The 21,801-nt window shown below is 44.6% G+C and overlaps 1 protein-coding gene across 8 annotated transcripts in view; it reads left to right on the top strand.

The window, feature by feature from the left end:
• Positions 1-17,376, top strand: part of SIN3A (SIN3 transcription regulator family member A) — a 68,375-nt gene extending 50,999 nt beyond the window's left edge. For 6 of the 8 annotated variants that reach the window (XM_014575112.4, XM_014575114.4, XM_075897391.2 and 3 more), the window contains exons 13-21: positions 768-1,006; positions 2,917-3,100; positions 3,652-4,225; positions 6,398-6,567; positions 8,831-9,004; positions 10,304-10,396; positions 10,808-10,902; positions 11,481-11,706; positions 14,507-17,376. In XM_014575112.4, the coding sequence (XP_014430598.1) occupies positions 768-1,006; positions 2,917-3,100; positions 3,652-4,225; positions 6,398-6,567; positions 8,831-9,004; positions 10,304-10,396; positions 10,808-10,902; positions 11,481-11,706; positions 14,507-14,737 (1,986 nt within the window). In that variant the 3' untranslated portion in view covers positions 14,738-17,376. The remainder of the gene's footprint in view (positions 1-767; positions 1,007-2,916; positions 3,101-3,651; positions 4,226-6,397; positions 6,568-8,830; positions 9,005-10,303; positions 10,397-10,807; positions 10,903-11,480; positions 11,707-14,506) is intronic. The other 2 variants (XM_075897393.2, XM_075897394.2) reach the window with 2 other exon arrangements.
• Positions 17,377-21,801: the final 4,425 nt, after the last annotated feature.

Raw genomic sequence — 21,801 nt, 5'->3', positions numbered from 1 at the left:
AGAATCATAAAGAAGTAGAGATGGAAAGAACCTCAAGAAGCCATCAAGTCTAACTCCTGCATGGAAGTGGACCAAGTAAACCTAGACTGCCCCTGACAGAAATTTGTCCAGTCTGTTCTTAAAAACTTTCACTGATGGGGAGTCCACAGGCTTCCTTGGAAGCTATTCCAATTTTTAACTATTCTAATAATTAGAACATTTTCCTAATAGCTAACCTAACTCTCTCTCTTGCTGCATTTTAATCCGGTTAATACTTTTCCTTCCTTCGGTGGACATGGTTATGCTCAGGCTCTGAATACAAGAAGCAAAATCTAAATGACTGCTTCTGATCACCAACCCGTTGACTTTAACTTGTCTGCTAGCTTTGGCACAGCTTTCTCTCTTCTGCTTAGGCATCTCAAATGAAGCTGTTCAGTGGCTGATACATAATTGATACTTCCTATAAATGCCTGTGTTAAGTCAGAAAAATGACATTGACAGAGTGTTAAATGATTGACTCCAAATGGAAGTCAACACGTCAATTATTTGTCTGTGCTAAAATTTATCACTTCCTTTTTGTTGTATTGATGTCAGATGTGTACCTCCCACACATGGAAAATCTTATTTCCTAAAGGCCATCTACATGGGGGTGAGGTCAATTTAAAAATCCATGCTGAGTGATGTAGTTACATCAGCATAGGTCTATAGTATAGACCTGACCTTAATTTCCAGGAACTAACTTAAAAAAAAAAACTATTGAACCCTGGCTAATACACCTTCCTTTTCAGCTGGATGTTGTCTTGGAGACCAACCTGGCAACAATCAGAGTCTTAGAGGCCATCCAGAAGAAACTCTCCCGCTTGTCTGCTGAGGAGCAAGCCAAATTCCGGCTGGACAACACTCTGGGTGGCACATCAGAGGTGATCCACCGCAAGGCGTTGCAGAGGATATATGCTGACAAAGCGGCCGATATCATAGATGGGCTGAGGAAGAACCCATCTGTTGCTGTTCCTATTGTGCTGAAAAGGTATTTCCCATGATTTGGCATTATTACTTGTGTTAGTGTAAAATTAATCGTATAGTGGGCACTATCCAAACTTCTCATGGAAAACGGAAATGTAAAACTGATTAAAGAACTCTTCATTAGTACCACATGCACAGGACTTTCTCCTCTTGTCTTAGACTCTTAGCACAAGACTTTCAGAACTTCCCCAGCTCTTCCTTTAAAAACAAAACAAAACAAAACAAAAACTTTGAGGGCATCAGTACTGAAGTGGATCAAGCACCAACCCCCCCCCCCCCCCCCCCAGTGGTCCCCATGTGTCACCCCCTCCTGAGTGAAGTGCGATCTTCTCCACCCAGTTCCTTGATGAGCATGGTTGGTGAGCTGTAAAGAGAAGGTGGGAATTGAACTATTGAAGCAATATGTGCAGAACATTCCCCTACTAAGCTGGCTGAAGAGGATGGCCCATAAATTAATGGAAACTAATCCGTGCATTCTTTATAGCTTCTCTGTCCTCCTGGCTGGTTCTGGAGTTGCACAGCAAGAAGCTGCAACAGCATTTTGATGTATCCATATCCTCATATGTTCCTGCTTTCCAGATTCATCTTTAACGATGCAGAACAAGAGATAATTAGAAGTGATTGCCATTAGCATTGTTGTAGTCAGGGCCGTAACAAGGGCGAGGCGAGTGAGGCACTTGCCTTAGGCCATAGCTGAGGGGCCGCAGAAAAATAATATAGAAAACTAATTATTTTAAGACAGGAGCTACTAAGCTATCTTCACTCGTGCCACATCAGCGCCCTTGCTCGTGCTGAGGACGGTCAACGTTGACTGCTCCTTAGGGACGCTGTTTCCTGAGGGGGCGCTATTTTATATTCTTGCCTCAGGTGCAAAATTAGCTAGTTACGGCACTGGTGGTGGTGGATTATCAAATCTTTATTATGGTGGCTCCCTAATGCCCTCGGCAGAATTGGGCCCAATTATACAAATACATAAAAAGAACTCCTGTGTGGAAGGATTGGCTTTTATGTTGTCATGTTGGGGTACTCTGGTCTCCAGTCCTCACCTGAGGAAGGGCTTAATGTGTAAACTAGACATAAAGAAATGAGAGCTGAAAGGAGAAAAGTAAGACTGCGAGGAGATGGTCTTAGACACCGGGATCTGGATATAGTATAGAAACTCAGAGGAGGGATACAGTTTTGAGGAGGGATTGCCAAGTGAGGGACGGCATGCTTCTAGACGCCTGGAATGTTGAACAATTATCTCTGCAAAATTCCAGAGTCTCAAAGTATTTAGGTCGCCCAGGTATGTAATGTGATTTCATCATCCTCGTTGGAGAGAGCTGGCAGGGATAGGCTTGCCAAGAGGTTCAGAATTCTGTGTGCCCCTGTTGCATGGGATGAAAAGAATATCTAGTTACAGGGTCATAAAAAGTGTCAGACTCTTGAGAGCCCTGAAGTGTCTGGCAAGTGGTTAAATCCATGTATTAAGTTATGGGGTATCACAGATGCCTGGGACTCTTTGGACCAGCTGGTTACAACAGCTGAGATTTCTGGTATTTGTAACTCCTCCTCAGTGCAGAATTCTAAGATGTTGTCAGTGAACCCAGAACTGGTTCTGGGACTCCGTCAGAGTTATACCGGGGGGGTTGGTTTATGGTCTATTGGATGACCTCTTCAGCTCCGTTATCAGACTCTGTCCACAAATGTGTGCCTGCTTAACCTGTGCAATAATACAGCCCCCAACCCAATCTAAGGTATAACGACCATTTCTGGAGAAGGTTGCTGTGCACATTCTCCCTCGTTTGAACTCCTGAAAACTTATTCTGCTTCAGTGGCTACGGAGCAGAAGCCTTGTCTCCAGTCTGTCTGTTCTAGGCTTTTCTCTTAGCTCAGCATCTCTTAACTCATCGGCTTGTTTTTGTCGCTGCTAAGGTTAAAGATGAAAGAAGAAGAGTGGCGAGAAGCCCAGCGAGGGTTCAACAAGGTCTGGAGGGAGCAGAATGAGAAATATTACCTGAAATCTCTGGATCACCAGGGCATCAACTTCAAACAGAATGACACCAAGGTTCTGAGGTCAAAGAGCCTCCTCAATGAGATTGAGAGCATCTACGATGAGGTAAAGTGGTCACTGATAGTGGTGGTTGATCATCTCTCCAGCTCTGAGACTGCCTCTCGCCTCCTCTCCAGCCCCACCCCTCCTTTCCTGCTGGGTTGTATTAATAGTGTGTAGCATTTGTATCTCTCTAGGCCATTCGTGGACACTAGGTTCTGGTAGAAGGAAAAAATGCAAATTGCTTGCCAGGTCATGTTAGTGAGCGGTGGCTGTTGCTACAGAGTGACTGAATTAGCACTTGAGGGAACTGATGACTTACCTTTTTTGGCCACAGAGATGCTGTTGTGGTAAGACAGCCACAAGTTCAGGAAGGGAGGAGATGACAAAATGTGGAGTGTGTGCTACATATGTGTAATACGTGTAGGCCATTGACACCAGAACTTGGGGTGTTGAGCTGGGTTGTGTGAACTCTGGTCCTAACCCCGAGAGAGTTTGGGGCTCTAAGGAGGCATGAAATCCAGTTCACTGGCGGTGCTTTTTATGGGGGTCTTGGAAACTTAAGTTGCATGTGTGAGACTCACTTATGCTCTGTGTGTTTCTTCTTCCTCCTTCAGAGGCAAGAGCAGGCATCAGAAGACAATGCCGGAGTACCCATAGGCCCACACCTGTCACTAGCCTATGAGGACAAGCAAATTCTGGAGGATGCTGCTTCTCTTATCATTCACCATGTGAAACGGCAGACGGGAATCCAGAAAGAGGACAAGTACAAAATCAAGCAGATCATGTACCACTTCATTCCGGACCTGCTGTTTGCTCAGCGGGGCGAGCTCTCAGACGTGGAGGAAGAGGAGGAGGAGGAAATGGATGTAGATGAAGCCACTGGGGCTGCGAAAAAGCACAATGGGGTTGGGAACAGTCCCCCCAAAGCCAAGCTGCTGTTCAGCAACACAGCAGCTCAGAAGCTTCGGGGGGTGGACGAAGCATACAACCTCTTCTATGTCAACAACAACTGGTACATCTTCATGCGGCTCCACCAGATCCTGTGCTTGCGGCTGCTGAGGATTTGCACCCAGGCCGAGCGACAAATTGAAGAGGAGAACCGGGAAAGGGAGTGGGAGCGGGAAGTGCTAGGCATAAAACGAGACAAGAGTGACAGCCCAGCCATTCAGCTGCGACTGAAAGAGCCCAGTGAGTATACTCTTACCTGGTTCTGAGTTAGGGGAGGACACTTGTGACACACGGTTGCTTTAATTTGCAGCTGTGGAACAGGTGCTTGAATTGTTTCCTGGTGTCGGAGAGATCTGTGTTCCCTGCTCACCTGCCACTACATATTCTGTCTCACAGTCACCGCATTTTAGTAGTTTCCAAAATGTGAAATGTCAGGATGCATGTGGGCACTGAATGTAGCTCAGCATGTTACCAAGAAGGAGAGCTCTAGACCTGACACTGGGACTAGGAGCATCCTACTTTGTGGGACAGTAGGGGAGCGGCGTGGTATTCCATATTGCTTTAGTATTCCTTGCCAGCTGAATGTTTTTCAGTTTGGATTGGGTTGGGTTTTTTTAACCTAATGGATTTATGACTTGGGTAGAAATAAAAATCTGCTCTGGCCTCAAGCTTGTTATAAACTATCTCAATGGAGGAGTCGACCCCTGACAACTGGCAAAGCTGTCAGTTTTGGCTCTTCTATTAAAAAAGTGTGTTCTTTTAAACTGGGGTGCTGATGAAAGGAAGGAGAGCAGGGCAGGCCTAGTCAAAGCAGTCCTATGTAGACCAGTAAAGAGCCTTCTTGATCTTCCATTTACCCTTGCAGTATTAATGTAATCTGAGTGGTCTCAGGAAATAAATGTATTTAAACTCCTCCCAGGGATGGTTTCCTCAGTGGTAATAAAGCTACAATACTAAACTGTCTTTCCTCCCAGCTAAAACCAAAGCAAAGTAGTTAATTTGGATTAAATCAAGGGAGGAGGTGTGAAGAGTCTTTTTTTTGGCCTTGAGGGATGCAGAGCTGTTTGAACCATCTTCTCATGATGCCCAGACCACAGTAGATGACTGTTCAAAACTGGGTGTACCCTGAATGGCTTTTTTCATTTGCTTCCCTATCTTGCTGCGTTTCTGCTGCAGCACACACAAGGTTTTAGAAACTGCACTGCCCATTCAGTTAGGCTAGGCAACTTCTGTGTGTGCCATTTGCTGGTTAAGGCGCTGGTCTGAAACATGGGACACCAAGGTTCTAACCTCAGCTCTACCACTTAGTCACTATGTGACCTTGGGCAAATTGCTTCCCCCCAAGCTCTTAACCTCATTCTTCAAGGCAAGGCCTTGTTGGGTATGTGTCTGTAGGGTACCAGGCACAGTGGGGGGCCAGATATAATCTGGGACCTATGGGTGCTACTTAAATAGCATCATATATATAGTAGCCCAGTATCTGTGTCTCTGTAATGCCGAAATGCTGGCTGTTCCCTCTGGGCGGTGCTGTTGCCTGGCATGCTGGCTGTTCCCTCTGGGGGGCGCTGTTGCCTGAAATGCTGGCTGTTCCCTCTTGGGGGGGCTGTGCTGCATGGGGAGTGTGGGGCCCGAAGGCCGTTTGCGCCGCTTGCCCCCCCACGGTGGTCCGGCTGAGTGGCGCAGAAGTCAGCTGAGTGCCATGGTGAGAGGCGAAGGGGGGCGGGGCGGTGACGTGCGGCATGACAACAGCTCCAAGCCCTGTCCCCTGGCCGTGAATGTCACCAGCCTGCACCCCTTCGCCTCCCGCCATGGCGCTCGGCTAACTTCTGCGCTGCTCAGCCGGCCGCCGCGTGGAAGCAAGCAGCGCAAGCGACTGTTTGGGCTCCACACCCCGCATGCAGCACAGGGAGTGCATAGCCCAAACGGCCATTTGGGTTCTGTGGTCCCCTGAGTGAGAGGCAGGGAGGGGGAGGAGAGCTGAGGGGAGCGGGAGAGGGAGACCGGAGGCTCAGGAGAGACCTGAAAATCCTGTCTTATGACGGGCTAATTGGCTAGTTTAATCATAATGTGCAACAGATGCATTTTGTGTCTCTTTTGGTGAGGTCTCTGCTTTAGTGCTGTGCGGACTGTTGTTTTGGTAGCGAGAACCTCTTGGGTTCTGAGATTTTTACTGCCTCTGTCCTTCTCTGTGAGGCCTCTGCCAGGGGTTACAAACCTGGCATTAATTTGAAGAGCTGTCATTTAAAGTCTTACAATGTTGTCCCTCATTTATAGACCATTCTGGTAATTCGTCAACTCCTCAACAGCCTTCAGCGTGTGGCCCTTGAGCTCCCAGAGCTCATAGCAGGCCTGTGGGAAGCGCCTTGGAGGTGTGTTACAATGAGGCTCATGTTGCACCTTCTCTTCCTCTAGTGGATATTGACGTGGAGGATTACTACCCAGCTTTCCTGGACATGGTGCGGAACCTGCTAGATGGCAACATGGATTCGTCCCAGTATGAAGACTCCCTACGGGAGATGTTCACCATTCATGCCTACATCGCCTTCACCATGGACAAGCTGATCCAGAGTATTGTTAGACAGGTGACTTGCAGCATACTGCCAGGGGGAAGCAAGGTGGTGTCTGGGTGACCGAGAATGTATAGCTGGTGCTTTCCCACAGAAGAACAACTCCCCAAGGGTTATTGAATGGATTTGTGTGATGTATTTCAGAGAGGAGAAGAGAACAGCAGGGGTTTCCTCCTGTCTAACATATTTCTGGTGATGGGAGAGGATAAGTGTTAATCTATTTAAGTGATATGGTTTAAAAAGATTTGTACAGATATTTTGGTTACCCAGCTACCTGTGGTGCTTTGCCTTCCCTCTTCAGAGGTACCTACATACATTGGCATAAACAACACTTCCCCACCTAATGTTGCTTTAACTAAGAAATTGCTACAGGAAGTGTGCTAAGCAGTATTTAAAGTTCCAGTTTTTGAAGATCTGTAAATGTATAAAAAGCCAAAAATTTGCATATTCCAATAGCAAGATAGGATTTTGTTTAAAACACACTTCCACTTCAGTCTTGAGGACAGGAATAACATGGGCCCACATGGTTCCTTCTAGACTGTAGCGTGTGTCTGAAATGATAAAAATGGTCAATCTGGGTCAGACAAATGGTCCATGTAGCCCAGTATCTTGTCTTCAGACCGTGGCCAATGCCAGGTGCTTTAGAGATAATCATTAAGTGATCCAGCAATCGGGGGATTATAATAAAGCTCCTCATTCAGAAAACCAGTGCTGCTAGTGCTGCATTGTAATAAGTGGTCTACCTAGTGTGTGACTCTTCAGGTGTGTTGCAGCCTCATTCTTAAGGCAGGCTGACTGCAGCAAACTAAGATGTGTGGGTGTCGGATGGCATCACATTTGAAGTGTACTATGCTTCTTAGAAAGCTTGAAGCATCTGTAAACACAAGAACCAAAACTGGAAGGATTCTTGAGCAGGTTCTGTATTTCTTTTGAATGAAAACTTCCTTCTGGATTTCACACATGCCAGCTGGTTCTTGAAGCTGGTGTATTTGTTGACTTCAGCTGCTAGTTGTCATTTTCACTCTGAAAGCCCAAATACGAACTCTGACATTCTGGTTACTTTGCTGATCCCATTTCTGCAGAGATTTGCTAAGCACAAATTAGGGTATAAAGGCAGAATTTTTAAACAAGTGTTTAATTTCAGTTTTGATAGAAAATTGGCATCCAACAGGCTCTTTATTTGAATTTGGGAAAATAATAATTAAAATTTGATTTAATTATTTTTAATTTCCCCATCCCAAACAAAATCTTTGGATTTAGTGTATCAATTTCATGGCAAGAGAACTGCCTAACGAGCCCTTCCCATGGACATATGCCACATATCTCTGTGGTTTACATTTTTGCTCATTGTGGGACATTTCCTTCATAATGGTTATTTGAAGATTAGCCCTAGTCACTTTCAATGTTCCCTCTAATTTTTTCCATCAATGAGCATAAAAAAAGTATGTACACTGAAGTATGTTTGGATGTGCGCAGCCAACACATACACATGCTGCTGGCTGTGGGCAGTTGGCTAATCAGCTGGGCAGCATTTGATTCTTTCCTGAGTGGCTGCCCATGCACTCTGCTTATAGGGAATGCTGGTTACTTTGTATATGACACACATAACTTCACTTTTCCAGCACCGTTATTTATTGTAAAGGGCACAATGTTTTCTAGGGGGTGTAGTAATAACCCTCAGTAACAGAGTCTGCCATGTCTGTAACCTAAATAATTGCTTTTCAATTATTATACTTAGATGGATAGATTTTATTTATTTATTTATGTTGCTATGGTTTGAATAGACAAAGATTTAAAGCAGGAATTTTTGAGAGTGTCTTCACCTCTAATCTGCATGGATGGACATATCTTTTTGCTGATTGAGACTTGCATGGTGTGGAGTGGAAAAGAACAGAAAATCTGACTGGTTCTGCCACAGAGTATATGTATCCAAGGGAGACACAAAGGTTTCCTGCTCATCTGTAGCCTTCAACATATGAATTTGCCTGCAAACCTGCAAGTAGAGAAGTGCAGGCACATGCTGAAGGCTCTACCCTGCTTGCTCATTTTCGTTCATGTCAGACTGTGTGTGATGCCACATGAAGAAGCTTTAGAGATGTGTGTCGTGTTCTGTTTTACCTAGGGCCTGACTGCAGAAGGCAGGTTGTCCACACTGGACACTAGTGCAAATCCCATCTGACTTGGACGGAGGAAGGGAGGGCGTTCTGTAGTATACAGTGCACCATGTCCAGGGGCATTTAAAGTTAACTCCTCTTCTCCACGTCCTTCCTGCTCCCAGCTTCAGCACATCGTGAGTGACGAGATCTGCGTGCAGGTGACAGACCTTTACCTGTCGGAGAATAGCAATGGTGCTACTGGTGGCCTGCTGTCTTCACAGTCATCTCGGACCCTTGGGGAGGCCGCATACCAGCGCAAAGCTGAGCAGCTCATGTCGGACGAGAACTGTTTCAAGGTAAAAACCAACTATCCCAAGGACCTCTAGACACTTGCATGCTCCGCAGCTCTCGCCAGAAGGCCTGGTGGAGCTGTTGAGTACCTGCTCAGTGACTGTCGGTCTACAGAGCTTGCATAAATCCAGACAGGGAAGGTAGAACATACAGAAAAACAGGATAACTATTCTATAAAGAAAAACTTAAACAACCAATAGTCTGGTAGCACTTTAAAGACTAAAACAAGTAGATGGTATCAGGAGCCTTTGTGGGCAAAACCCGCTTCTTCAGATGACCAGAGTATACCGGGGTGTTTTGTCAGTCCTTAAAGTGCTACTAGACTAGACTATTTGTTTTTTAAGTTTTTCCTGTTACAGACTAACTCGGCTGCCTGTCTGAAGCTTTTATTCTGTACAGAGTTCCTCAGAAATGGGACATTTGCAAGAAAGATGGAAAAATAAATAGAATCATAGAGCTGGAAGAGACCTCAGGAGGTCATCAAGTCCAGCCCCTTGCCCAAGGCAGGACCAATCCCAACTATAAGTATACTGGAAATAAAATTAGGATTTCTCCTTGTGTTTCTCAGGATCCCAGAGTGATACTGTACTGATTGGTTGCTGTCATTAGGGTTTTAATCTTTCTTTCTCGTTCACTCTCTCCTGTTATGAGTCATTGAAGCCTTCTGACTTTTTCCCCATCTCATCTATGGTTGACTGTGACAGTCTTGCTAATATTTGCCATCTACATGTTAAATAAACCTGACACAAAGTGAAAATCCAATTCATATGTCTCATCTCTGTAAAATCAGAAGTGGGCAGGCCCATCTTTAAAAAAGAAATTCATTGCTAATGCTTTTTTAGTATTTATCAGGGATCTGCTCTCACACTAAGTCTCCAAATAAGCAGGGAAGTAAAGAAATTGCACAAATGGATCAGAATTGATAAAAATATCGGCTGTTCACTGTGACAATTCATGCTTTTCTCTTCCAACTCTCTTTAAGTGTGTCCTGATTCTTTATCTGTGAATTCTCTTCTGCTGTTAGATGTAGAATAACTTATTTTATCCTTATTCTTTTTGCCCTCTGTTAGATTTAGAACTTTCCACTCATTGTCAAAACTCCTTTTGTGTTCCTGTGTTCAGATTGTGTAGCTGAGGCCTGTATCTCTCCTCTCACCCTCCCTTCCCCCCCCCCTCCCCGCCCCCTGGTGCATTTGCTCTCTACAGAGTGAAAGGGACAATATTATGCCTGTCCATTGCATGAAGTTTAGTGGATTGTCTCCTTGTCCCTGTTACTAAGTCCCCTTGCTCATTCTGCTTTGTAGCTGATGTTCATTCAGAGCAGAGGCCAGGTCCAATTAACCATTGAGCTGCTGGACACCGAAGAGGAGAACTCTGATGACCCTGTGGAGGCGGAGGTAAGAGCAGATGATCCTCAGAGTTCAGCTGCTGCCATTAAGTGTGTAAAGTTTAAATAGGGGTATTTGAGATGAAGATGGCAGAGCTGTCACTGTTTCAGTTGCTATAGACTATCACCTGTTTCTAGTCCTATAGGACACATTCATTATGTGACCTGCTGGCCTCAGTGAATTGAGTTGAACAATCCTTGTTGGCATCTCTTATATTAATAGTGTCAAAAACAAGACCGTCTGGTGCATCCATCCATCCATCCATCCATGGGGAGGAGAGTGAGTGGGGCCTACAGGGAGTCTCCAGAGATTGCTTTTCTTTGGTCCACAGAACTTGCAGCCTGACCCCTTGGGAGTTGGGTTTAGATGGTTGAATTTGGCAAACATTGATTAACTCTTTGCATTCTGTGCCCATTTCAGCGTTGGTCAGACTATGTAGAGCGGTACGTCAACTCTGATTCTACCTCTCCCGAACTTCGGGAACACTTGGCCCAGAAGCCGGTCTTCCTGCCAAGGTGAGTGAATGAGCTGTGGCTGTGAGTGGTGACGTACAGACCTCATGTACCCATATCAGCAGAGGGAAGAACTCGTACTCTCTCACCGTGTTGGCTGTTACCATCTCTTGCTTGTTTTCAGTAGTTGGCCATTTCAGAAAACGTAGTGTAGACAGACACTGGTGCTGTTGCTTATTCCAAGAACCTGCAGGCCTCCCCGAGCTCTAGCTCTCCCATGGCTGAGAGGGGGCATAGTCCATAGGCAGCAGGGAGGTCAGAGGTTTGGGGAGTCACCAGCCCTCACCCCCATTTTTTCTTTCAAACCCACCTTGGCTTACCGTAGTGCTCTTGCTGAGTGCAGAAGGTGCTGCAATTGCTTTTCATTAGCAGGGAGGTTGGTTGCACACTAGCTTCGAAAGGCCCTCCTGCTCTGTAAATACCTCGGAGCAGTGGGGTGGCTTTTGGGAGGCACCTGAGCCTAAACTGCTTTAATTTGTGACCGTTCCACTCTGAGCAACCCTTTGACTTCTGAAGGGCTGACTTGGAGCCACCAAATACCTCCAGCCTAGTGGGCAGAGAGTGAGCATTAATCCCAGCAGGGATTCTCTGGTTTACAGGAACCTGAGGCGGATCCGTAAGTGTCAGCGTGGTCGGGAGCAGCAGGAGAAGGAGGGGAAGGAAGGAAATAGTAAGAAGTCCATGGAGAATGTGGAGAGCTTGGACAAACTGGAGTGTAAATTCAAACTGAACTCCTATAAGATGGTGTACGTGATCAAATCGGAGGATTACATGTACAGGAGGACCGCTCTGCTGCGTGCTCAGCAGGTAGGACTTGAGTGAAAGCAATGGGATGAGCAGCTGGTGTTTCCCCAGATGCCCTTCGGGAGCAAGAGGTTCAGGGAGAGTCAGATAAAGGTGTTTATTTGTTTGTTTGTTTTTTTTGAAGGGGGGGGGCTGTAGCATTTGGTAGCCTTTATATTACTTTGAGGATTGGACACAAAACTGTTTAATCCTCTGGGCACTTTAACCTTCCTCTGAATAACCCTCAGCTGTAACCCTTCCTTTCCTATCTCTGTATTTCCCAACCCAACCCTCCCCCCCCCCCCCCGTTAACTTCCACGTTTCTTGTGTAGGAGCACCTTACCTGGGTTGCTATCGCTCTTCTTAGGGTGGCCCTTAAAGGGGAGGGGCAGGGAAGGGGTAGTAAAGAACTGGAATGGTGGAAAACTGACACATGTTCTGCAATAGCTTCCAAGTTCCTCTCCTGAAGGAGATGTCTCATCCCTGAGAGTGGGAGTCTAGGGTTTCTCGCAGGCAGCCGAGCACTGGAAACGAATAACCCAGCTGCTTCAAAGTGCTGCATTTGTAATAATCAGAGTAGCTGCAGTGATGCCACTGTTACAGCCCAGGGTGGGTAAAAATGGAAGACTTTATTTAAAAATCAAATCCTTTTTAAAAAATATTGTTACTGAAAAGATCTTTCTTTTTAAATAAATAAATAAATAAGCCTGTTTAAAATGAAATCTGAATTTAATGCAAAATATGGTAAGGCTAAAACTTAGAGGATAATGAGACATGTAAATAAAAAATAAATCACCTGAATCCATGACCTTCTTTAAAAACAAAAATGCCTTGGAATTAAAGGCTCTTTTCCACATGAAGGAAAAAGTCAGGGAAAGCATCTTACTTTTGAGGTCATGCTTCAAAATGATAGCGGTTTTCAAATATCTAAAAGGGTGTCACAAGGAGGAAGGAGAAAATTTGCTCCTCTTGGTTTCTGAGGACTGGACAAGGAGTAATGGGCTTAAAGTGCAGCAAGGGAGGTTTAGATTGGACATTAGGAAAAAATTCCTAACTGTCAGGGTGGTCAAATATTGGAATAAATTGCCAAGGGAGGTGGTGGAATCTCCCTCTCTGGAGATATTTAAGAACAGGTTAGATAGACATCTGTCAGGGATGGTGTAGACGGAGCTTGGTCCTGCCTTGAGGGCAGGGGGCTGGACTTGACCTCTCGAGGTCCCTTCCAGTCCTATGATTCTATGAAAAATATGGCAGAGGTTCCAAAATTACTTAGGCTAACCAACTGTTGTCTTTTCCAGAGAGAGAGGTGAAATTAGAAATTTAAGTTCCAGTCACTTTCACTTAAGCATATTTGAAAAAATTCCCAGAACGACCTGAAATAATCACTTTAATTCAGTGAATTCATCTGTTTAATTTGTCAATATGAAACCTCTTTTGATTAAAGAAGTTTATATATTGAGGTTGTTTTAATTGCAAATAATTTTAGATACTGTTGTTTAAATTCTAGTTACCATTCTAATGCAGATTGCCACAAAATATGAGCAAAAAGTTAATTACCTAGTGAATAAGCAATATGTCATTCACCATTTTCTAACCTATTAAAAATGTTAATAAGAATCTGAAAATACTAAATTCTAATTGCTTAAATTTGTATAATTATGGTGGACACTTCTCGGTAGCAAACAGATTTACCAAATCTATTATAAAGGCTCTATTTAGTTGTACGTCAAGATGTTTTAACGGTTATCAATTGAGTGCATCTTTCTTTTGAAAATAGATGAAATACAAATGGAAAAGATTAAAAGTGATTATTTTAAATCAAGGGTTTCTACCTGGTGATGTGAATTGCCTTGATTTAGATCACTCTACCCTGAAAATGTCACAATGCATGTGTTTCTGAGGACTGAAGTGTCCAGATTCTAATAGAACAACACAGCTGTGGGAATGTGTATAGTAGTTATTGGGACTGACCACTGTCATTAAGTTAGGGTTAAATGTCCACTAACCTTTATTAAATTTACTCAGATTCCTTCTTGGTTTGAAATTCCTTAGGCTCTTGTTTCAGTCCCAAAATCACTTTTTCATGGGGGTTTTGTGAGCACCCACACCTGCATTGTGGGAGATTGGGAAGGAATATGTCCATGTCAGCCTACCCCTCTTCTGCTCCAGCTGCAATTCTTGTATGCATACAAGATACTTTCTGTATTGGTTTTTATAAACACCTGCATCTAAGGCTGAACAGAATTTTTCCTCGCCTGACACTGGCATTAATCAGGGAATCGATGTATGAAAAGCTTAGCAGTACTGCAGTCTGAGTGTTATAATCAGTTAGTCAAGTCAGGGACTTCTAGAAGTTACTTCTGTTGCAGTATTCAGTTCTGCCCTAGTGCATGTGTACTTTTTTTGGTGTCACTGTTTTGATCATTAACACAAATCCATTCCATACAATGTAGAGGATCTACACAGTGGCCATATTAACATTATAAGTTTAGAGTTTGATGATTTTTTTAATTGTCTGACTTCTGAGCACTTGATCTCACAATCTTAATTTTCACTGACACTAGGCTTTTGAGAATTCCCAGTTGGAGAATAAGGTTGCCTGTGCCTATTTGTTCATATGCCGCCTCCAACTTACTGACGCTGTCTCTTGGTCACTCAGCAAGGGGCAGTGTTTGTATTTCCAGTTCCCCAGCAGAGCTGAACTTCCTGAATCTGCTGGCCTATGGACGTGGATTTGTCGTCTCTTTTTAAGCGTTAGGGATCTTGAATGTTGGTGGCTAGAGCCTTTTATTTATTTATTTTTTCTCTCTTCCCATTTCTGCAGTCCCATGAAAGAGTGAGCAAGCGGCTGCACCAGAGGTTCCAGGCCTGGGTGGACAAATGGACCAAGGAGCATGTGACCCGTGAAATGGCAGCTGAGACAAACAAGTGGCTAATGGGAGAAGGGTTGGAGGGTTTGGTGCCCTGTACCACCACCTGTGATACAGAGACCCTGCACTTTGTGAGCATTAATAAGTACCGTGTCAAATATGGCTCAGTATTCAAGACACCGTAAAGTCCATGTGTGAGGGCAGATCACATTGTGGGTGTGTGTGTGCGCGTATCAAGGAAATGAGGAAGATGCCTTTCTCCCCTCACTGTGTGTCTCTGTAACATGGCCAGTTGACTAGTGTGCAGCTGGTACAGCCTGTCACCAGCGGGATTCGGTTTAGGACCACGGATTGCTACAAACCTAAGCTGGAACTATTGCCAACAGGCCTCTGATCTCAGCGTGCACTGTGGAGGGAAGGACCCTTTTCAGAACCGAGTGATCCTAGAGAAGTGCAGCTAGCTCGTACACACCAGCAGTTTTGAGACTAACTTTTAAATGGTCTGACCTTCCAGGGAAGAGAACTGGCTGTTGCAAGCATCCTGACAGAGTGGTGCGTTTAAAGTTACACACTCAGAAATGTCACGACCCAGAGGTGCCTCTCACCTGGATTCTCCTCTGTTAGGCTGCTGCAGGTTTGCCGAGATCTCACCTGGGATCACCAACTCTGCAGTCCAGCTCTCAAGAACACCATCTCCTGGACTCTCAATGACTCTGTCACCCTGCTGGACTCCTGGTTCAGCTGGTTCGGATTGGTCTGTCCTTTCTAGTGCCAGTGGGACTGTTTTGTACCTGCTTCTTTACTAGTCTCTCCTAGTGCCATGCACCAGCTTTTCACACACGTACACACACACACAGCAGAAACCACACAATTTTAACATGTTCTCCTTCCTTTTTTGTAAATAAATGTACATATTGTCAATTTTTGTTTTTTATTAAAGGAAGTATGCTTGATGTGCTAGCATAACTGTACCAGCTTCTTGTGTACCATAGTACCAGGTGGCTTGAGATTTAGTACCTACACACAAACCTATGGAGACATTTATTACACTTTTTACCAAAGGGAGTTATCATTGTAGTGCTTTTGTGTGGAAATTTTTCTCTCCTTTCTTTTGTAAATAAAAATACGTCTTTGTTCTTACTAAGGAAGACACTTGCTCACCCCCGGCCCTGTTCCTGTTCTGAAAGGCACCATGCAGCATGCAGCGGGGTGAGGGGACATTTGAACATTTTATTATTGGCTTCACAATCTGAGGGGAGAAGGCAGAGGTTGTGTGTGTGTTGGTGTGTGTTTTGTGTGTGGGTGTGTGGTTGGTGTGTGGGTATGGGGGTGTGTGTGTGTGTGTGTGTGTGTGTGTGTGTGTGTTGAACATGGCCATGTTCTGAGCAGCCTGGTAAGAGATATAAATATATATTATATAATTTTTAATTTGTGTGTGTGTGTGTGTGTGTGTGTGTGTGTGTGTGGGTAACTTTTATCCACCTGGTCTTCCAGCTCAGAAAACCTTCACTTTTGGGAAGCATTGCTGAGCTACTTAGATGGGGTTGATTGTGCTTATGTATTTTCCCTCTCAGTATTGGAGAAAACATCCTAAGTACCAAACCAGTATTTGATTAGAGCTGCTCTGTGTGTGTGGTGTGTGTGTGTGTGTGTGTGTGAGAGAGAGAGAGACAGACAGACAGAGAGAGAGGCAAGGTGGGCAGGCCGTGTTATGCATTTCACTAGTGAAATCCACAAATGGGATATATATTTTTTTAAGCATAGACGTTTAGTGCTGGCAGATATTTAAGCATTAGAAGATTTTGGTTTTCAGACAAGTTGGCCTGGACTTTGTAAGCCACGACAGACCCAACTGCACTGTCTCTCCTCCTCAAAGGAGGCATCCTATTCTTGCACAAAGCGATGCTGCCGGTAGTGCCCAGACAGCCTCCATCATCCAGCTGGGGAGCTGTGAATGCAGCTTTGCTGCTTTTCAAAGTCCACTTCAATCTGTCCCAGGGATTTCAAGCCAGCTGGCTGTCCCCTCTCAGAACTGAGTTTGCTTACTTTCCGAGAAGTGGGGGGGGCGATTGCTCCAGCCCTTGTGCAATCTGGGAGAGTGGAGTGTTGAAAGTGCACGGCCTATAAGGTCACTAGTCATTGGCAGCCAATGGACGAGAGTAGTTCCAGCCATGGTGATGAATGGGAGCCTCCTATGGAGAGAGGGGAAGGGAGGAGAGAGCCTACTGGGGAGTATTCAGAGTTTGCCAGCAATAAGTTACCTGTCCCGTTTCCCCTCCTTTTGCTGTGTTCAGACAGGAAGGGGGTTCTATTGTGTCCTCTTCCATTTCACAGGTTTGACACACGCTCCCCTGCACCTTGCCCCACCCTCAGGTGTTTCTTTTCAATGTGTGTTAACGCTGGTTTGGAAGTGGAAGTCAGGACGATTTAGACTTTACCAGCGTGGAAGTAACAGCTGCTGCTGCTTTGTGGGTGTGTTGTCCAAGAGTCTGTGCCTGCATGTTCTTTGAGCGGAATGGGATTAACATGGCGGGATTCCTGCTGTTCAAGGTACCCAGGAAAAAAAACCAATAAAACCCAAGGAGATCTCCTCCTGCAGCAGGGTTTTCACCTACAGCTTTCATCCCTCCCCATGTCTGACTGCTGAGCTTCAAGCTCTGATCCCAGCCTGTACAATAGCAAAGATTTCTTTTTACGTTAAATTGCTTTTTGTATTCTGTAATGTGATCCTTGGCCACCTATCCATGTGATGATTTCTATACAAATGTTGTAAACTTGACTGTAGTGCAGTATTTCCATTAAAATATCAGGGCTAATCATTGTGTACAGATTTTTCTTCCTTCTTTATCATACACAATGAAATCTTGACACATTCTTGAGGGAGGCAAGGAAGATGCGTCTGACAGAATCACTCCTTTAATAAAAACATTAGCTGGGGAGGGGGAAGATATTAGACATGAGAGTTTGATCTCTGCTTAGGAAACTCACACATCGCCTATGTTTGACTGACCTTCCTTTTATCTGCTAGGAAATTGCTTACCAATTAGTATCTGGAATCCAGAGGAAATTTCCAGTTCCTGCTCAGAAGTTATAAATGCTTTTTATAGCAGTTGCAAAGTTTGTGGTGCCAAGAGCCAATAGATAAGTCTCTTCCCCTGGAGTGGTAGGAAGGTCCTATCAGCTGCTGTAGATCTGAACCAATAAGGAAGGAAGTTGTCAGCATGTAAATTTCAGTACCCCTAAAGCTGCTGCGGGAAGGGATTGACTCCCCCCATCTCTTGGGTCAGTTTGGGAAATGGGGTAATAGTCAACAGAGCTCTCCCTCAAGTTGTGTGTTAATATTATGGCTGTTAAAGAACTGGAAAGGACTGGTGTGCTATTTAACAGTTCTCTTCAGACTGAGTCCCTTTTGATTTAGAGCTGTCTTCAGCATTCCCTTTGCCTACAGCAAGTGCATTGAGATTGGGATTTATCCCCTATACAGCACTAGAGATTAGTGCTTCAAACATTCCTCTTGAACTAGAGCTTTAACTTCCCCCTGCGCACACCCCCCCCCACACACACACACACAAAAAGATGCATCAGCAGTAGTACAGCCCACAGTGTCAGTTCAACCAAGATACTCGTCCATCTCTTGTTCTTCGGGCTTGGAGGCTGTTGCACAGTGTCCCAACTTGCCTGTCCTGGGACGCTGCATGTCTGCCAAGGTGGGTACTGGAGTGTTTTCAAGGGGACTAGACCATCTGGTGAGTACTGTCTTGACTGCAGAGGGCAAACTCAAGTGGTTCTGGACTTCTGGTCCTGAACCACAATGTTTCTCCATCAGCAGACTGGGGTACACCCTTGTCTCCAGTGTTCCCTATTTAGTCTGCCAGGAAGTCACTGGTGATAAGTGTGTCCCCAGTGGCCCAGTTCAGAGGCAGAAGTTTCCATCCTCTTTACATCTTCTCAGAGGGGAAGTCCCAGACATACAAAAAGGGCACCTAGAGGTGAATGACTGACCACCTGTTCATTCAGTTTGGTGCCAACAGCTCAAAGGCTTTGCTTGCTTGTATGAGTGAGGCCTGCGGAGCCCATTAAAGGCTCTTTCCCTAGACGACAGAGCTAGGGGTAGATCTTGGAGAAAGACCTCCCTCTTGGAACTCTGCAAAGCAGAAAGCTAGGCATCCCCTTCTGCCCTCTCACCTGCATGTAGACATCCACTGGCAGCCTGCCCATTACTCCTGGGATGGCTCCACTTTCTGGCTCAAACTCCCTCTGCTGGACGGTTACAGCGGTGCATCCTGACCCAAGTTTCATCTAAAAACATCTTCAGCAAAAGCATGTCCATCTAGGCTCCTTCAGCTTGCTGTTTTACACCATACCTTCCATAGGCTTCTCTCACCCACACAGCAGCATGGTCTAGCCCATGCAACCCACCTGCCTCTGCTACCCAAGCATCTAAGCAACTAGACCTGGAAGGAAACACAACATCTGAATTTCTCCCCACTTGAAGCTTTGCAGAGAAGGAAATGGGTAACTGAAAATGTCAGTTTGCAACATGCACTTGTTTTAAAACACAGCCAGTGGCATTGATTGTACATAGAGAGGGTGTCAGGAAAAGCTAACAACCTGATTCTTCTAATGAGAGAAGTCTACTGCAGGTGTAGATGTTTGCGTGTCTCTACCTCAGCGATGAACATGAAATCTTAAGTAACATCCCTATGTAGTCGCTAGTGTGCAGCTACGCCCAGAATAGCAGCTACCTTTGCTCATGAAAAGCCATTATGAACATTTGTGTTGCTTTATCTAGCGACCCTGCAATATCAGTACAACAGAAGAAATAAGCCTGATTCTGTTCTATATTTCCTTCCCTTTTGCTAGGCTGGCATATGGAGCAGTAGTTGCTGCAAAAATAAATGGACCCCGCAGTAAGGCTGAGAACCCAACACTTACCCAGCAGCTACTGGCCACAGCAGCCTGGACGCTGGGGGTGTGAGTTACTGCAAACTGCATTCAAACCCAGTGTTCAGCGCTAGATACTCTTGTGTTTTAGTTCAGCTGGGGGGGCTTATTCAAGGTAGGCCTCTTGACTTCTTAAAACATTTTTAGGAATAATTGTTTTTTATATCTAAAGTTTTCTATTCAAGATTTTCTATCCAAGCACCGTCACTATGGGGGATTTACTTTGTACATTATCAGGTAGGTCTGGGACCTCTGCTGCTGCTGTGCTCTCAACCCCGGCTGGTTGCTCTCTGCAGCCCTGTGATTGGGCACAGCTATAAGCAGGGCAGATGCACACAAAGTATTAGCTTCTCACCAAGGGCCTTGTTGTCTTTACCTGTCCTCTTGACTCTACCACTTCTTTCCCAGGCTTCCCACTGCTGAGCTTCTTAAAGCATTTAAAGGAGGAAATTGATATAATAGGCATAAGGAAACTTGGTGGAATGAGGACAATCAGTGGGACACAGTCATACCAGGATACAAAATATATTGGAAGGACAGAACAGGTCATGCTGATGGGGGAGTAGCACTATACATGAAAGAAAATGGGGAGTAGCACTATACATGAAAGAAAATGTAGAATCAAATGAAGTAATCTTAAATGAGCCAAAATGTTCCATAGAATCTCTATGGATAGTAATTCCATGCTCCAAGAATAAGAATATAGCAGTAGGGATATATTATTGACTACCTGATCAGGACAGTGATAAGTGACTATGAAGTGCTAAGAGATGAGAGAAATTTTTAAAAACTCAATAATAGTGGGGGATTTCAACTATCCCCATATTGACTGGGTACACGTCACCTCAGGATGGGATGCAGAGAGAAAATTTCTTGATACCTTAAATGACTGCTTCTGGGAGCAACTGGCTCTGGGAACCCACAAGGGGAGAAACTTCTTGATTTAGTCCTAAGCGGAGCACAAGATCTGGTTCAAAAGGTAAATATAACTGAACTGTTTGGAAATAGTGATCATAATGTAATAAAATTTAACATTCCTGTGGTGGGAAAAACATGTCAGCAGCCCAACACTTTCAGAAAGGGGAACTACACAAAACTGAGGAAGTTAAACAGAAATTAAAAGGTATAGTGACAAAAGTAAAATCTCTGAAAAACGTCCATGCTGCTTGCAAAGACACCATAATAGAGGTCCAACTTAAATGTATACCCCGGATTAAAAAACACAGTAAGAGAACCAAAAATGTGCCACCGTGGCTTGGCTTAACCAGGTAAAAGAAGCAGACACAGATTGTCAAGGCTGTACCCCACTCCAGTATGACGAATGCAGGAGTTGGGGGGCCCACAAGAGCACTCAAAAGCTTGCCTCTACAGGCTCTAGTACAAACCTCTCCTCCCGCCAAATTCTAATACCCAGATTTTGGGGAATCCGCTGCCATCATCAAGTGCTTTGAACCCCAAAACGGGTGGACACTTGAAACCAACCCCAGGGTACCCCAAGCTCTTTTTCCCCAAAAGAGCTTGAAAAAGAAAAGAGGAAAACCAAGCTGCAGTCTGCGGTAGTCAACCCCTCAGTCAGGTATGCAGATACAGACAGACCTTCCAGGTCACAAAAATCAACCAATACTGGTTAATTAGAGGAAAAAAAACCCAATCATTTATTATCAAAACAAAACTACAGTTACAAGCATAGTAAAGTGACTAGCTGGAAAGAGCCACCAACTGATATACTCAGGGAAACCACCTGGGCTTAAAGACTTAGTTATAAAAGAAAAAAACAATTAACAGCTAAGACATTATTTTCAAATCCCCAAACAAGGAAAACGACAAATCCTGATGGACTTACACATTGTAAAAAGTCTGTTCTTGGAGAGAAAAGTGTTTCCCATCTCCCTCAATATGTGGGAGAAACCGCTCAGAATCTCAAACAAAGAAGAGAGAGAAAAATCCCTCTTTTCTAGTTTGAAATTCCTACCTGCATTGTTATTGGCTGACCACCCAATACCAGGCTAAGTACAGGAGATATTACTTAACCCCTTTGTCACCAGGTCCTGGTAAACACTCCTGGTTATGACACAGATAAAGACATCTTTTAAAAAGTGGAAGTCAAATCCTAGTGAGGAAACTAGAAAGGACCATAAACTTTGTCAAATTACATGTCAAAATATAAGAAAAGCCAAAAAGGAGTTTGAAGAACAGCTAGCAAAAAACTCAAAAAGTAATAGCAAAATGTTTAAGTACATCAGAAGCAGGAAGTTGGCTAAACAACCAGCAGGGCACTTGGATGATCGAGAAGCTGAAGGAGCTC

The sequence above is a fragment of the Pelodiscus sinensis genome, chromosome 14 (genome assembly GCF_052426305.1).
Source record: "Pelodiscus sinensis isolate ZL-2025 chromosome 14, ASM5242630v1, whole genome shotgun sequence".
In the NCBI taxonomy this organism is placed as follows: Eukaryota; Metazoa; Chordata; order Testudines; family Trionychidae; genus Pelodiscus; species Pelodiscus sinensis.
This window is presented reverse-complemented; position numbering and strand designations above follow the sequence as displayed.